Source organism: Guillardia theta, assembly GCF_000315625.1.
Source record: "Guillardia theta CCMP2712 unplaced genomic scaffold GUITHscaffold_7, whole genome shotgun sequence".
In the NCBI taxonomy this organism is placed as follows: domain Eukaryota; class Cryptophyceae; order Pyrenomonadales; family Geminigeraceae; genus Guillardia; species Guillardia theta.
In genome coordinates, this window is record NW_005434667.1 from 765072 (window position 1) to 781796 (window position 16725).

Genomic DNA, 16725 nt, shown 5'->3' on the forward strand with positions numbered 1-16725 from the left:
CCGATGTAGTTTGCTTTCCAAGTGTGTTTCTGCTCGCAGGGATGCGCCTGAAAGCTGTCAGGCACGAACAGGTGACTGCAACCCTCCTGCTACCTCAACATCGCAGTACATGTTGAGAGAACCTCCCGGGGACACGGTGAAGATAAAGCATCGGGGAATGGTCAGCTTGTGTACATGAAGGGAGAGATCAAGCTCGTAGTTGATGCACGACGATTCCAGCAGATGTCCCTTGACTGAAGTCTTGTTCATGCTCAACAAAGACCGTGTACTATCAAATGTGATCTTGTTCGTGACAAAGTCTTCGGGAGACAATCTCACAAATCCTGTCGCAAATCACTTCAAATTTCCAATACAACATGAGAAAGACCAGTCCACGGCCTCCAGCTACGATTTCCCTTCGAACGATTCAGTGCAGCTCTGTAAAGGAAGCAAAAGGTTAATGTGGTGCCGTCCACGGACAGGACAGAAAGTACTCGAAGTCGAGACTCTTGGCTGTCGCCATCATTCCCTGCAGTCGATCATGCGAGCTCACAGGTCTTGTTGAGCCATATTCTTCCTCAAGTCTCAGACTGGTGTCGCTGCCTTGAGACGGAAGGGTTTCCGGTCGCTCATCCTTGCTTCTAACGGTTGTCGACTTGAGATGCTGGAGCTTCAGGATTGACTTGGGCGGGGAAGACCAGTCAATTGTAGCTGCTTGATACTGTCGCGTTCCTCTGGGACTCGTGATCTGAACCTTCCTCCGTGTTTGGCTATCTTCCAATGTCAGCAAGATCACCGTCTTCCCTCCATCGAACTTTGAATCGAAAGGTTTGTCGAGCATACCCTCCACCTTGACCACTCCGCTCAGCTCGTGTTCTGCTAGTATGACTACAAGCTTGTATTCTCGTTGTCGCCTATTCACAAATTCATGGAAATCGAAACCGGCTTCCTCTTGTTCGACAATCTTGTCTGACTCATCGTCGTTTTGCTGCTCTTTCTGTTGTGTTGGGTTTAGAGATTGCAAAAAACTTTGAAATTTCATTTTTCGCTTCAAGTCAATTTTCCGAGACGAGCCCAAGAGATTCTGAGTTTCAACTTGACCTTGTTTTCTGTCGCTGCAAGACAATTTCAATCGAAGAAGTCCAGTTTCCGGTCTAGACTGAGATGTCAAATATTCGTCAAGAGAAGCCTCTTGAGCCCTCTCATTCAATTTGGCATATTTTACATTCTGAAAGTAAGAATTTGGAATCTTCTGCTTGATTTCCATCAGAGTATAGAGAGTCCTCACGTCACTTGTTTTTGACAGATCAAACTCGTAATTTCCAAGGATCCTCAAGGTGTCTGGGCACAATCCAGGACCAAGTCGCCTCTGCAAAATCTCGACCGAAGGTTTGTTGAAGCAAGACAGAAGAATGACAGGGATCTGGCGCTCTCTATCTTTCAAGCGAGAAAACATTGCAATGAAGTGCTCAATCTTTTCTTGGTCGTCGACGACATCTTCCAAGAGTGTCACAGCATGTCGGCCTTCAAACAGCTTCGAAAACCAGTTAGTGACACCAAGCATGAACAATTCATACATACGAATGTTCCACAAGCTTCGCGGATCAAAAACATTCTGTCGGCACTTGAATTTGCATGCAGGAAAAGCTTTCTCAGTCGTCTGAAATCCTCCTTGGATATTGTTGGAATATCTGCAATCTCAAGGTCGATGAAATCGAATCGAAGTACTCCATTATCGGGAAGAGACAATTTGTCGTTCCAGTTGATTGCTAATCGTTGCCCATCCAAGCTTTCATTCCTCCAATTCTCCCCTCCGCTGCGGTAGCCATGCTCTATCAGAGGCTTCAAGTTGGATCTGTGTTCGTGATTAGCCAAGTCGAATACGTAAGGTCCCGTTAAGCACGAGGAATTTAATGTCTCGCTCTGCAAATCGATTGAATTCAACCCACAGTGATCGAGCTGTGCCTTCAAACCCTTGATCTTTGCCACCTGCATGATACTCCTGACTCCGTTGCGCAATGGATTCCATCGCATGATAATGCATTCAAGTCCTGAATTAGCTTTCAAGCTGCTCGAAATCTCTTCGCAACATTCTTCTGGAAGATTACAATTAGAGACGTCGAGAAAGCGAAGTTTCCCATTTCGCCTCAGCATTTCAGTCATGGCTATTCCGCCTCCATGACCGATGTAGTTCCAATTCAACGAAAATTCTTCGATGCACAAGTTCTCTTCTAAACTTTGAAACAGACTGACGCTTCCTTGCTGCAAAATGTGATTCCAAGATAAGTCTAGGATCTTCAAAGTAAGATTTCCTCTCAATGCATTAGCCAAGAAACACGCGCCATTGTTTGAGATTCGGTTGTTGGAAAGATTCAACTCCTCCAAGTAACAAGTGTGGAGGATTTGAGACAAGTACTCCACCCCTCGATCTCCAAGATGATTCGAAGACATGTCGAGGTGCTTCAACGGATGATTGTCTAGTGCAATTCCCAACGCTCTTCCAACGCCATGGGTCAAGCTAGTCTGAGACAGATTCAGACTCTCAATTCTTCTGTTGGCAGCCAATGCATCCAATAATCCTGGCGTATCTTCTTTGTGACTAACGCAACCTGAATCCGTGATCGGGTTGTGGGACAAGTCGATTCTTGTCAAGACGTTGGATCTCATAATTGCTGCACTCACTGCCTGTGTCTGGGTTGCAGTGACCCCTACGCCTTGTAACGCGAGAGTCTCTTTGCCGCTTTGCAGATCATGCAATACAGGATAAATCGGGCGGATTCCCAGAGTCATGCAACATTTCAAATAAGTTGCAACTCCATCAGAATTATGTTGGTAGTACTTCTCATCATAGGTAGCAACATGTCGCAACACTCCATTCCAATCTCTGATCCCTCTGATCTTCCTGGAATCATCAAGCAGCGGGACCTCATGCAATCGACGGCGAGAAGGACTGTTTTGACTGTCAAACGACGAGTCTGTAGATGAGTATTGAGAGTTCAAATACCCTATCAGAGCGTCTTGATCAAAAGATAAGTTAGATGGCGTCCCTTCTGCTATCGTTACGCTGAGATTTAACAGGGGGCGGAGCAATATTGGATTCATTTGGATGATGCGATAGATGGATGCTTCTGGTATTTGCAGGATTGTTGTATCGCCAATGCATTTCAGCTGACAGTCATTTCTAGTATCATTACTAACTATCGGATTCCAGATCAAGCTTTTCTCTGTAAATACCTTACCAGGCACATTATCCAGCATGAGATGCATTTCTCCGCTAAGAACCTATCAATCATTAGAAATCCAGATCAAGATAAGAACAATGAAACCAAGATCAGAAATCCTGTTGTGTCGGAAAAAACAGTTTCATCACCCAATGTTCTGTATCGAGACTCGCTTGCAATCATTTGAATATGGTCCCGATCCCATTCTGCAAAGCACTGATGGTTCACCAAAGCCTGAACTACACCAAAACATCACAACTCGTTTGCCTGTGTCGACACATGTCTACCTTCGGTGGAGTGCTCGGATGAATCATCATCGATTTCCTGATTCTTCTTTTGTTGATCAGCTTGAACTTTGAGGAGATATCTCAGCATCTCCAGGTTCTGCCGTTCTTTAGCTTCTTGAATTGCATCAATGCTCATTTTGTTTCGGATTCGTAAAGAAGCTCCGGCAACGAGCAGAGATTTTGCAATGTCCACATGACCCAGACTGCTGGCAAGAATCAAAGCAGTATTTCCGTTCTGATCAGTGTCGTCGAGCACATGCCTCCTGGCGTTTCTATCTTGCATTCTGTCCAATGCATACTGTAGAATATCTCCCCGGCAATACTCCACACATACCATCAAAAAGCTCTTTCCTTGCTCGTTGCGGATTCTACAGATATCTTCCATGGTCCCAACCTTGAGCGTTTCGAACAGGTATTGTAAGACATCATCAGACCCCTGCTCCACCGCGGCGAGCAGACATTTCCTGTTCTCCGACTGCCTGGTACAGATTTCGCTGCTGAGCGGGCAGTTGCATGACATCAGTGTTTTTGCCTCCCGGCTTCGAGCCGCCCAGCCTATCTACCTCAAGTTAGCTGCTGCAGGTGCTGAGCTCCTCCCTGCCCTTCATTTTCCCCTGTCCGCCGTCCTCTCCCTCCTGTGCTGCTCTTGCTTCCATGCCGTACGGTCAGGCACTAGCTACCCACGGCCCGACATGCACCGCCCCGCTAAAGTCACGGTGGTAAAGTCATGGCCCAAGTTGGCCGGGCAGTTCTTTGAAACTTTGAAACGTTGAAACTTTGATTCCAAACTTTTAACGTCACAAGTTCGATCGAATCCAACACGGGGGTGGAACTGCTATATTCGATCTGACAGACGGGCCAACCCCTAGTGTGGGAATTAACTGGTACAAATATTTAGTTAAATACCCCCCCTCCTTTCCTCATCGCGCCTCCATGCAGAGCGTTCGGGGCACTATGGCGGGGGATTTAGGGGGTGCTGCATGCCATGGCAGGGTGTCACGAGAAAATTCAAATCAAATTTTTGGCGGGCAAAGCTATGTTGTCCTACACCATGGGCAGGCCGAGGCCTCCAGCGAAGAAAATATGCTCATCATGCCACAGACGACGAGAAATGACCAGCATTCGAAAGTGGCATGGTGTGTCTATGTGCACAACTTGTGTTGCAAGGTTGAAAAAACACAAGGATTGCAATGATCTTGAGCAGATCTTGCTCTCTCAATGGGATGATGCCTTGGTTTTCAAGCTGTTGGATTTCTTGCAATGCCATGGCCATGCAACTTTATCTGTGGAGTGTGAAGACGAGAATCTTTTAGTTTCAGCGACCCATTACCTCAAGTGGAGTCTTCGTTCTGTATCCTTGTATGAAGTCCAGAACAAACTAAAGGTCCTCGGAGATGTCTATGGGCCTACATCAGAAGGATTTTCGAGATGTTTTCTCCAGCACTACATGCAGGTTTTCGAACAACAAGCATCTGGCAAATCACATGGAGGCACAAAGGCCATTTATGAGCACTTGAATCGACTTCGTACACGTATTGGCAACATTCACAGGAAGAATCGAAACCTTCTTTCTCGCATGGAAGAATGGTCTAGTGCTCACTTCGAGAATTTGAATTCATTGCAAACTACTATACACGATTACTTTGTGAAGTAAGTCTGAGATGTTGCTTTCTTTCCATGCCAGTGACCTGACGATCATTGTACAGGTATGCAAGAATGTCGGATGAACATGTTGACACAAGTGAGAGTCTTCCAAACAAGCATGCCAAGGCGCAATCCGAACTGTTCATTCAGACAGTCCTTGAAACTTTTAGAACCCTTGACAGCCACACCCGATGTGACATGATTAGAAGGATTTTGAGTGAACACGACTCTCTGTGTCAAACACATGACAAGAATACAGAGCATGAGGTATCTGCGATATGTAAATTCGAAAATGCTGTTTCAAATCTGCATGCTGCTGGATTGCCGGATATACTTTCGGAGTTAGTAATCTTTGCCAGAAACGACATCCAAGCTTTCAAAAGCACACATAGAATCATGCCTTACCTCGTCATGGATTGGTGTCATCAGAGCTTCAGAGCGAAAGATTCGAGGGGCATGAGATTCTCTCCGGAGGTTTTGAAAAAAGAGAGATACGTATTGTATCCACAATCGGTGGATATCATGCTGAAGATGTTCAGTGACAAGGCCATCAGTCTACTAAAGGCAGAAGGACATGAAGCGACAGCAAGAATGGCAGAGGCTATGTCTGGCCTGCACAAAGCATTCGATGAAAGAGGGCTGAAAGTTTCAGAGAGGATACGTCTCGTTCAAGAGGGTCGAAAATGGCTATTGGAAGGCATCAACTGGACCAGTGTCAGCCAAAAACATGTCAAGGGACTATCATCTGTAACATTTGAAGGCTTCATACTTGCAATTGATACTCATCTGCAAGTACAACAGTATGTGAGGGATAAGAATCATGCGCTGGGTGATAGAGACTATGACTTCAATTCACGAACTCTCTGCACGGATAGTGTAGAGAATCTGTGGTCCTTGATCGGCCATCTGAACAAGAAGGATTTTCTGAGAAAATTCAATCAGGCATGCATAGAATTATCTAAAAAGGTGGATCCAAACCTGCCTTTTGTATACGAGCATTCGAAGAAGCGAATTGTCCTGAGCAAACCGCACGACCGTGAAGCTTTCAATGCACGGGATGGATCTGATAATGATGTGGAGCCACACAATAGTACGCAGAAGAACAATCGAAAGCGAGTATATGCTAAATCAGGGCAATGGGATGAAGGATTAACAGGTAATATGCAACGGTTCCGGGGATTGCGTAGCATTGCTGGCTGCAAGTAGAAAAAAGAGAGATACATATTGTGGAAAATATTAAACACTGCTACGATGCAATTCAAATGATTGATACCATGATATAGATTTTACAATTTCCTGATAGGCTATGGTGGTTTCACGATTGTCATCATTGCACAGGCTGAGTAAATCATCCTTAAACCTGGTCGCCGCCTTGCTGCCATTGCGATTTCCTGCAAACTCACCCACCCCCTCCTGAAAAGGTACCCCCAAAATATCATACAAAAATACCGGTACTAGACCCTTTTATTGGGAGTTCCTCCCCCGTGCGAATCCAAATGATTATTCCATGGTTCAGGCATCATCCGCGTCTCCACTCCAAGGCCCCTTGTATCATGTGCGCGCAGGAGCAACGATGGCAGGGGCGCCGCTGGAGGGAGAGCGGAGAGGGAGGGAGGAAGAAAGAGAGGAGGAATGATGATATGGAGGGAGGGAGGTAATCCAACGGATTGATGTCGCTGCCGACCTCAAGGAGTTGCCACATCCCCATGCTGAGGGACTTGCTCCTCCTCACTCTAGCGGCGAATGCGATCGCGTCACATTCGACGTCGGTTGCTAAGATGCAACCAAGCTCTCTGGCTAGAGACAGAAGAATGATGCCGAATGGGCTCGAAAGTAATACTGTCGGAGACGCAAACACCTCGCCTTTCATCGAAGGATTGAAGAACAGCTTGGCATCGGGACTGGCTTCTGCTGCAGGAAAGGTAAGTAGATGAAAGAGTTGCTCGCTTCCCCTTCCCCTGGTCCCATCATCACTGATTCGAGATACTTGAAAGACATTGTTGCATCCCTTTGACGTCATCAAGACTATTGAGCAAAGAAGCCATGAGAAGCTGGTGTTACACGGCCCTGTGCTCACTGTGTTGGTGATTCGTGCTCTTAAACAGGGAGTATGGGAGGCTGGTAGACGCGTTGTGAAGGAAAGCGGATTCTGTTCTCTGTTTACGAGGTCGTTGTTTGCATCTTGCTGCGAGTGTTCTTGTGATCATATCGACAGGGGTCTCGATGTGACACTGATAGGGTCTGTCCCCTCGACGGCTGTCTATTTTGGGGTTTATCAATTCTTGAAACGGAAGTTTACCCAGCAACTTGGTCTGGAGTACAAGTTGACAGCAGTTGCCTTGAGCGCATCCACTGCAAACTTCATTGCAGCCTTCTTCAGGGTGCCAACGGAGATCGTCAAGCAGCGAGTGCAAGCTGGGATGTACCCAGATGCAACCTCTGCACTGAAGCTGTGAGTAGACATGTTCTGTATCGGAGGGGCGTGATTGAGTACAGAATCTTTGCCGATGGAGGTTTTCTGGCGTTTTTCGAATTGCGCTCTGTGATGGTGCAAGTTTTTCGTGATATTCCTTATGCCGTTGTGATGCTTCTAACCTACGAGGTAAACATTTCTTGGAGCAAATGTGTTCTGATAAGCATGCAGATCCTGCATAGCCTTTTCAGAACAAATGTTTTCGGTAGCAGCAGAGGTGTTGTACACCGAGTATGACTTGGGTGGTAGAAACGGAAGCAAAGCAAGGGAGGGGGGACGATAGCAATCTTGCGGCTAAAACAGCAACAGCAAGCGTGAAGGTAGTGCCATTTTGATCGTGACCAGAGCAATCTGATCCTTGGTAGGGTCTCTGGATCGGCGCGACTGCAGGAGCTCTTGGAGCCCTGGTGACAACGCCGTTAGATGTGGTCAAGACACGATGGTTGGTAGACCGCAAGCAGTATCGGTAGCTCAACCTGATTTCTGATTTTTACTTTTGACGTCAACTTGATAGAGGATTGGTGGACGTCATCGTACGAACATGGTTACACGAAGGTCCTGCCGCTTTCTTCAAGGGGGTGATGTGGACTTCGTGGTGCATGCACTATCTCTGATCTTGAACCAGGCTGTTCCACGTGTAGCTCAGAAAATTCCCTCTAGTTCCATATTCTTCCTCCTTTACGAGCTCTTCAGAACCATTTTTGGTGTGAAGCGATGACATGCAAGAGAAACTAGACGGAAACTATCGATCGCTTTTGGATGAATACTCCTCTATTATTGATATTTCGCCAAGACGACCCCGGACCCAAACATGCTTGCTACTTGATCTTACTTTCCACAAGAAAACAAAATCTGGCTTTTGAACATTTTGACAGAACTCTATTTCACCCTACAAAAGCCACGCTGGCGCCGGATTCATCACCACTAAGAATTTCTCGCTGTCGCTTGAAATCTTCAGTTCACATTTGCCTTTATCACCTCCGCCAAGTCGGGCCACTTGGCTGCTTCAACTGCATGAGTTTCCGTTGTCGAATCGGTGCAGGATTTTGAATCCAGAAGATCTCAGGCTTTGTTTTGGTCTGTTGATCCAATCAGATAACAAGTATACAAGATCTTGAACCACATCGTCACCTTATAGAACAGATCTTCTAGCCGCTTCGGAGCAGCGGACACCTGGAGAAACAATGGTCAACTACAGGATTCAGGAAAGAAAAGGCGAAGCCAAACTTACCCCTGGAAAGGAAGATTTTGGAGGAGCATCTGGCGGGAAGCCTCTACCTCTCTGGATCCTCCCGCTGCCCCCCGACGGTGGTCCTGAATCACCAACAGGACCTGATGAGCCAAATCCTGGGGCAGATCTGCGAGGAGCTGTGTCCATTGGACAAATAAGCAAACATCGCCAACTCAAGAGGTACTTCTGGCAAGATTACCTTCGTTTGACGAGCCAAACGATCGTTGGTCACCTCCACCTGATCACAGCTATCAGATCTGCTCTCCTAATCCTGAATCATGTACCTGGAATGCGGCCCAATCGTGAGGAAATTGATCCAGACGGCTCCTTCTCGACAATCTTCTCAGCGTCGTCGCGGGTTGTGAAAGATATTTGCAACCTAGAGAACTATCAACTTATAGCCCAGCATTTGGCATAGGTCTTAAACCTTCCAGGTGTGTGAGAATTCGCGGGCCAGAATACATCATAAAATTCCGACCTCACAGCTGCAGCATCCTGTTATCGTGGTTACATCAAGAACCAAAAGACTTGATATAGGAATACCTCTTCTGTTTCAAACTCTGCAAAGCACAATGATTTGATCCTATTCAACCAAAACCATGTGATTTCCCTGTTTCCTTGTTCACTAAGGGCTTCTCGCAGCTGCTTATCAGTAAAAGGTCTTTTCAAACCTTCAATCTAAAAAATGCGAGTTTATCAAAGAAAGTTAGGTATTGTCATGTCGAGGTCACAGACTGAAGAGCGCATTCGCCAAGGGGATTACCTTGAGCACATTAGTCGGATCCTCCTCCGGAGGGTCCCGTCTAGGCATCTCTTCAGCAGCAATTTCCTCGGTCACTGCTGCATATCTCGAGTTGCCACGACCGCGAACCCCCTGCGGAAAATCAGATCACGACTAGAAGACATCGATAGTATACATCTGGTCTCCTTCTAACATTTCGAGAATCAGAGTCATCCTGAGATCTGTTGCGGTCAACCTGATTTCATAGGCCATATGTTAGAGCAGGACGTCAGAAACCAGCGCAACCTACCTGGTTGTCATCGCTCCTCTCAGTACCAAACCTCTCTTCTCTCGAACGCTTCAATCGATTGGTTCCCTCCTGGAATTTCTCGTTTTCAGAAATTCGCAAGAGTCATTGATTCAATTAAACCTCGGGTTTGGTCGTGGATATGACTCTCTTGCCTCCACCTTCCTCATTCCCTGTGCACAAGTAAACAACAGATCATTAAAGATTTTTCAGGAATGGAAAAAGAATTCGCATACAACCAGGTGCAACGGGACAGTCAGTGCGGAACGAAGATCTTCTCAAAGATGAGAAGAACAGGAGGGCGGATCACAAATATGAAGTTGGAGGCATGACAGTGATTCTCGTGGAGGAACGATCATGGCAGGAAATTTTGACATGGAAAGAAGAGGAGGACAAGGGGCAGGAGGGAGAGAGGTCAACAAGGCACATGCTGTATATCAAGAGAGAAATGTAACATAACAGTGGAAGGTGGATATTAAAGAGATCGCCATCCTTGCATGCGTTACCTGATCCTGCCGATGCTGCGTCTGGCATGGCAGCGGCTTCTGCTTTTTTTCCAGAGGGGGAAGCACGATTTCAAAACTTAAAATCATATATTTGAAACTTGACCTCAAAATCTGAAATGATTGATTCTGAGCCCCTCTTTTCCCCTTTGAATGTGTCGGGTGGGTAATAGATTTCAAGCAGAGATTCGGATAGAACTCCCAAAAGCGGTTGTGGTTTGATAGGGTAGGGTTTTAGCACGGGGGTCCTCTGACCACCCGGTTCATTAAGGATGGAAAAGGAAAACTTACCTGGGTGGATTGAGACCCATGTGCAAATTTGGGGGGGTAGGGTCATGCTCGCATGCACCCTACCTTATAAGTATAAATTTATATTATAAAATTTCTACCAATATCAGTACCAAACAAACTTCGCTCGTAGTACATTGGAGTTTTAAACATGAAAAAAAATGATTTAAAAACTTTCCTTTTTAAAACTCCGCCTTGGACTTCGCGCTTCCTAGCCCGTCATGTTGCGATGGCGCGACAGGGAGAACGACATGGTGGAGGAGCTGCCCAAGAACGACGGAGCTTTCTCCCTTCTCCAGCTTCCTAAGGAGCTCTACGAGAAGGTAGGAGAGCGAAGGGTTGAAAGCTGCAGAAGAGCTTCCCTCTGAGTACCTCCTTGTTCCAGATCTCGTCGGACTCCGAGGTGGTGTTCAAGTTTGTTGGAAGAGATGATGAAGAAGCCGTGTTGATCACTGAAGACAAGACGTATTCTGTTCGAAAGGGGGAGACGTCGAACATGCAAGTGTGTTTGTCTTTGGCTGTCTATATCTTGTAAACACCCTATGCAGATCCTAATCCATTCGAGCATGGACGAGATGTTAGCAAGGCACAACAAGGAAAATCGTCAGATTGATGATGGTAAGTCTATGTTGTCTTGACCCATGCTGAAATTGACCTCGGAGTAGAGTGTTCGAGCTGTACAAATGCTATTGTCAATGTCATGAGTCAGTTCGAGCTCAGTATCACGAAGCCGCGATTGCGAAACCTACCCGCCTACCTGTCGCGGTACGAGTACGAGGGACCAGATGTAGATGAAAACTCGAGTGAAGAAGAAAAGTCAAGGCGGTTGAGCAGAAAGGATCTGGAGTCCATGCTTCAAGCAAGCCCCAAGGAGATTGAGGAAGAACTTGACAAGCTGGGTGCCCTTGAAATAGATGGCAAGGTTTTTTTTTGAGCCCGATGAGTCTAGACACTATTGCTGATATTTTACAGATGTGCCTCATGAGCCAAGTATACGAGTCGCAGCTCATGACTTTATTCCTGTCCACAGCAGTTCTCAATTCATGGGACTTCAACTCTGTCACCCTAGAACAATGTCTGTCAGCTAGCGATTTATCGGAATATCCGATGTAACATGCTATACCCTCCTGCACACATTTTTCCATGACCCGTGATTCCAGACATGTAATCACTAAATTTTTCAAGAAGTACACGCAGCCGATTGAATCCAATATGGAAATCGATAGTTTTGAAAAAACTCCAAGGAAATTGGACATAAATGCGCTGGCGCTCTTTCGGTGAGGAACTCGATGGATATCGGAGAAACCTCACAGCACTGAAATGGCATCCCTGCAGTGCCGACGAACTTCTGAGCAAGATCTCGCCCTCTGTAAGGTTTACTGTGGAGGAGTTTATCACGGCATGGACTACCATGCTTCCAGCTGGGGTGAGTCCGTTTCAGGGTTGTCTTCGCAACTAAGATTCAGCAGACGACCGTCAATATGGACATGCTGAGAGGAAAGGCGATTGCCGAGAACAAGGGGGGTCAGGTGAATGATATGCGAACATGCAAGTGGTTTGTGAACTGCGGATCCAGAGTTTCGTGAAACGTTTTCATTCGGAGGATTTGAGCATGGACGTCAAGCAGAGATTCAAACAAATTTTCCAGCAAAACTCGTTTTGGACTCGTGCAGACCTTCTGCCATACCTGGAGGGAATTGTTGGACCTGGAGCCACTGCGGATCAGCTGCTATTGAAGCATGCGAGGATGAACAGACAAACAGGTCCAAGTGGGGAAGAAATCAGAACATATTCGGCGAGATATTAGAGCAATGCTTGTTGTACCAGTTATCATTATTAGATAAAATACTTAGAAAACCTTTATAGTAAGGAGATAAGCCCCATCCAAGGGTGCACAGCATTTTTCGAATCAAGAAGGAAATCGAACCGAACAAGTGGACTCCATTTGCCCACAAAGCTGTGGGCTGGCGCCCTTATTGAGACTTGGCTTTCTTGGACGCCTTCTCTGGTTTCTCTGGTTTTGCACTCTTGCTGCTTGATGTCTTCGATTTTTTCAAAGTTTTCTCCTTCACTGGCGCCTCAGGCTTGTCTGCATCATACCTGCAATTCGCAATCAACATAACTAAGTTTCACATCTCGTTTCATTCACTTGGCCCTTTCTTCGGCATATTTCTCCTTCAGCTTAGCTGCTTCCTTTTCATAAACCTGTGCCATTAAGCTAAGAAAATACTTGAGATCAACAAACATCAACCTCTTTCTGCTGTGCAGACATTCCGTTCCAGTCCGCAGCAATCTTAAAAATGGGAGATTTCAGTCAAGCACTTATTCAAAGTGATCGATCTCGTTACCTTCTTGCCCATCTCAGCAAAGGTCAATTCAGGGTTGGCACTCTTGATCTTATCTCGGACCTTCTGCGACATCAGCAGGAAGCAGGAGAACCTGATGAGATATTGCCTGGTTGGAATAAATCATGAAAGCTGACAGTGGCCGTTTTGGTGCGTTCGGATCCTTGGCGGGTTTTCCTGAGGAGCCTGTTCTCAAATTTTGAAGGTGAAGGAATCAAAGGGAACCTTCTTTCTTCTTCTTGGCTTTCTCTGTCCTTTCTTTCCGAACTTCTTCTGGGACCTGAAGAAATCGTGAAAAAAAACACTTCACAGCATTCAAAAAAAGTGAAACCTTGGCCTCGTATTCTGCCTTCTCCTTCTCATATTCTGATTTGAGTTTCGCAGCCTCATTTTCGAACTTCTTCTTTCCATCTGCAACACGACATCAAAACAAGTTTCGTGGATATAAGACAATAAGTACCCGCACTCAAAACTTTCCACTTGTCACCGATTACTTTTGAAATCTCTGTCATCTTGGATGAAGCAATTGAGCACATAACAACACAAAAACATAATAATAACAAACCTTCATTTCAGGATTTTTCTTTACGATGTCTGCCCTCACTTCATTCGCGTAAAGCATGTATGCGGACAAGGCACGCTTAGGCGCTTGAATATCCTAAAGTTTGCAGATCACGATGCAAGATGTCAGGGTAAATATCTTTGATGTTATTATCACCTTGTACTTATCATCTTCTGCATTCTTTTTCTTTGATGCTCCTCCTCTCAGATGCAAGTTGTTTCTGTTCAGGGTCCTGCTGCATTGCGAACCACTACTCTTCTGGTATGCGTTCACAGAGCTGATCGATGCAAGAGTAATCGTTGCACAAACGACGAAGAAAACACACTTTGCGTTAGAGACCATCTTGCCGGGGATCATTTGTTTCTTTGAATAGACTTCAAAGAAGTCTTCAGAAGCAAAATCCAGGGACGACTCCGATAATGGTTGCCTCCAATAGTAGCTTTTCCTTGGGCCTTGTATTAGCCTTTGTCACAAGGATAGACGTGTTCAACTCTTCTGGACCTGCTTGTCTCTAATATCTGTATCCTCCTCTCTTCACCTCCTCTCCCTTGTGCTCTTCTGTCTTCTTTCGCTGCGCCTTCACCTCGCCCGGTCTGCGTCTCAGACTCGCATTTTCAAACCTCGTACCCGCTAATCAGAACTACCCCACCCCATCATATCCCTACCCTACTCAAGACTACCCCTCAATTCCATTCTTGCTGGATACTTTTTCTCAAGCAACAGATCACTTCAACCAGAATAAAAGGGGGTGGGGTAGGTTGACGAAGGGAAATCTTGGGGCAGCGATCGTCTACTACGTGGCTGGAGAACTATCCCCGATCAATGGGGCGATCCTAACTCAGGCATCTTTGTATGTCCTGGTAGCTATGGCGTGCTTTGGCCGCTAGTCGTTTGTGAGATGAGCGAGAAAGATCAGTGATGGGTGTTGGAGGCAATCGAGCATTGAATATCGTTGTTCTTACTGATTGTTTTCTATCCAGACTGCTGGCAACCTGTCAAAGTGCACGGACTTCAGTTGACTGAATAGAGACTCCTTGGACACGTGGTTGCTAAGTTAAGCATGGATCAAGCAAAGAAAGAAGTCATCTTGAGGGTGACGTTGGCTCGTACGACAGTGAAGGGTTCTCTGATCCCCAGCAGGTAGCGAAAGAGATCGTCGGGTCAAAACTCGTTGTTTTTAGCAAATCCACATGCGGGTTCTGCAGGTCTCCTTGGGCCTCATTGCTTTTGCTGCTCATGACATGCCATAATCTTCAGGGAGGCGAAAGAAATTCTCACGGATATGCTGGGCATGAATGCAAGTGCTATGAGGTTGTCTCGATGCTTTCCTGGCCGCTGTCCGTGGACATGGAGTGACTGGAGTTGCCTCAGAGTCGTCGAGCTTGACCTCATCGACAACGGAAGTGACATTCAACAAGTGTTGAGAATGATGACTGGGATCGCAACGGTACCTCTCGCCCTCTTTGTCTCAGATGGTGCTGACCGGGCTGAAAGGTTCCCAACATTTTCATCGGTGGGAAGAGCGTGGGTGGCTGCTCGGAACTGAAAGAGCTGAAGGGGAAGGGCGTTCTCCATCGCTTGCTGTGTGAGGTATCAGCGATCCGTTCTTAAGGCTTTCTTGTTCCTTTATGAGAGACTATAGGCCAGTCTTCAGCCTCTCAAGCCAGGAGATAAGATTCCCAACGTTCAAGTACAAGTGCTTCGATCTTCGAAGGATGGCAAGCTAGTGGCTGAACAAGTCGAAAGCTTGAAACTGTTTGAAGGTCGGGAAACCCGTGCTGCAAGTGCATTATATGACTGTCTCTCTGCCTTGCAAACAGGGAAAACAAGTGTTCTGTTCGGAGTTCCAGCAGCATACTCTCCATCGTGTTCGGAGAGACACTTGCCCAGTTACATTCAACATTTCGATGAGTTGAAATCCAAGGGAGTGGATCAAGTGTTCTGCATTTCGGTCAACGATGGTGAGCAGTGTCATCCATGATAGTGGATCTCGTTAATTCTTCGCCAAGCATTCGTTATGAAGGCCTGGGCCTCTAGCCATGACATGGACAAAAGGATTTCCTTCATTGCCGACGGTATTCCCCCCCGTCATCTGACGGCGATTTAAGTCCTGCCTCGTGATCAGGGAATGGAGAGTTGATCGAAAAGATGGGTCTAGCACAAGATTCCAGAAAAGCAGGTGAGCCCGTGACTTTGCGGGGGACAGTGTAGCTGAAAGGTGTGCAGGGATGGGAATGAGGTCAAGGAGGTTCGCATGCATTGTGAGGTCAGAGCGACTTGTTCCATTTCTGTGGAGCGTATTGACACTCTCTTTACTCTTAACTTTATGTTCAGGGATGGTGTTGTTGAGTACATGGCTATCGACAAACCAATGCAGACGGACATTTCTTTAGCTGATCGAATGATTCCTCATCTCTCCAAGTTGTAAGCTCCGGCAACAGCTCGTCATTTTTTGGAATCCGCGGCCTCTGATTCTTTCTCATCAGCCTATTAACATGTTAGATTATCATGCTTGAACTTAATGTTCAAAAATCAATTCTGAACAACCAGGGCTCGTTTCCTTGCATTCTGTTGTTTTTGTTTCTCAGCCTTGGCTAGTTTGACTTCGTCATCCTGGACGCGTTGCACGAAATCAGATGCAGAAATTTCAATTTCACGCAATAAGAAACTCTCCCTCCATTCACAAAGTGACAGAAAGCTCAACTCGAAGAAATCACCTCGTGCACAGGATTCAACGGCAAGGGGGCTGGTCCAGGCTGGATTGAGAAGGAACGGAGCTGGAGCAACACACGGTTACAAATGTCAAGTGACGAAATCATTTACAGACCTCATCATCTCGGAAATGCCGAAACTCTATTTCGTTATCTTTGTTGGCCTGCACGGTTTCAGTCCCTCACACTGTCTGAGGTGTGGACTTCTCACTCTATTCATGTACGCTTTAATTAATGGAGCAATTTGCCCTCTGATATCTGGAGCATTGTAGCGTGTTTTGCACACATCCTGAGCATTGTAAGGTGTTGAACAAGGACAACCAGAAAGAGGGGAGCAACCGGCAAGAATAAATGGAGCTCTTGGTCTTCAGGTACCTCTGACAGTTCCCTCATCGCAATATCTAATCCAGCCTGAAAAAGGACGTCACATCATTGAAACTGCTCCATCCAGTC

The 16725-nt window shown here is 46.3% G+C and overlaps 7 protein-coding genes across 7 annotated transcripts; 3 read left to right on the forward strand and 4 right to left on the reverse strand.

Moving 5' to 3' along the window:
- Positions 1-2025: 2025 nt before the first annotated feature.
- On the reverse strand, positions 2026-2676 carry GUITHDRAFT_61327 (hypothetical protein; the record flags this gene model as incomplete). The annotated part of the gene is made up of 1 exon (XM_005839917.1): positions 2026-2676. A coding segment is annotated over one exon (651 nt), but the record flags the coding sequence as incomplete, so codon positions are not given.
- Positions 2677-3535: 859 nt separating this feature from the next.
- Positions 3536-4194, reverse strand: GUITHDRAFT_150493 (hypothetical protein; the record flags this gene model as incomplete). The annotated part of the gene is made up of 1 exon (XM_005839918.1): positions 3536-4194. A coding segment is annotated over exon 1 (304 nt), but the record flags the coding sequence as incomplete, so codon positions are not given.
- Positions 4195-6801: 2607 nt separating this feature from the next.
- GUITHDRAFT_101444 (hypothetical protein) lies at positions 6802-8322 on the forward strand (the record flags this gene model as incomplete). Its single annotated transcript, XM_005839919.1, has 9 exons — positions 6802-7053; positions 7237-7298; positions 7347-7583; positions 7628-7733; positions 7776-7809; positions 7854-7924; positions 7970-8070; positions 8119-8182; positions 8230-8322. 9 exons carry the CDS (start codon positions 6802-6804, stop codon positions 8320-8322), a joined length of 1020 nt encoding a protein of 339 aa, XP_005839976.1.
- An 82-nt stretch (positions 8323-8404) lies between these two features.
- GUITHDRAFT_161134 (hypothetical protein) lies at positions 8405-10397 on the reverse strand (the record flags this gene model as incomplete). Its single annotated transcript, XM_005839920.1, has 11 exons — positions 8405-8683; positions 8736-8777; positions 8836-8918; positions 9035-9073; positions 9120-9214; positions 9263-9330; positions 9379-9477; positions 9599-9709; positions 9867-9935; positions 9987-10036; positions 10370-10397. The coding sequence occupies 11 exons, from the start codon at positions 10395-10397 to the stop codon at positions 8579-8581; spliced, it is 789 nt and encodes a 262-aa protein (XP_005839977.1). The 3' UTR covers positions 8405-8578.
- Positions 10398-10875: 478 nt separating this feature from the next.
- Positions 10876-12240, forward strand: DCC1 (defective in sister chromatid cohesion 1; the record flags this gene model as incomplete). The annotated part of the gene is made up of 8 exons (XM_005839921.1): positions 10876-10977; positions 11040-11156; positions 11203-11272; positions 11320-11576; positions 11627-11763; positions 11815-11931; positions 11990-12080; positions 12124-12240. 8 exons carry the CDS (start codon positions 10876-10878, stop codon positions 12238-12240), a joined length of 1008 nt encoding a protein of 335 aa, XP_005839978.1.
- A 387-nt stretch (positions 12241-12627) lies between these two features.
- On the reverse strand, positions 12628-13918 carry GUITHDRAFT_161135 (hypothetical protein; the record flags this gene model as incomplete). The annotated part of the gene is made up of 9 exons (XM_005839922.1): positions 12628-12754; positions 12804-12859; positions 13003-13062; positions 13094-13176; positions 13225-13279; positions 13331-13410; positions 13460-13511; positions 13565-13657; positions 13718-13918. The coding sequence occupies 9 exons, from the start codon at positions 13916-13918 to the stop codon at positions 12628-12630; spliced, it is 807 nt and encodes a 268-aa protein (XP_005839979.1).
- Positions 13919-14621: 703 nt separating this feature from the next.
- On the forward strand, positions 14622-15989 carry GUITHDRAFT_101448 (hypothetical protein; the record flags this gene model as incomplete). The annotated part of the gene is made up of 11 exons (XM_005839923.1): positions 14622-14654; positions 14702-14766; positions 14819-14872; positions 14933-15008; positions 15056-15151; positions 15204-15324; positions 15382-15522; positions 15571-15636; positions 15687-15740; positions 15788-15827; positions 15896-15989. The coding sequence occupies 11 exons, from the start codon at positions 14622-14624 to the stop codon at positions 15987-15989; spliced, it is 840 nt and encodes a 279-aa protein (XP_005839980.1).
- Between the last annotated feature and the right edge of the window lie 736 nt (positions 15990-16725).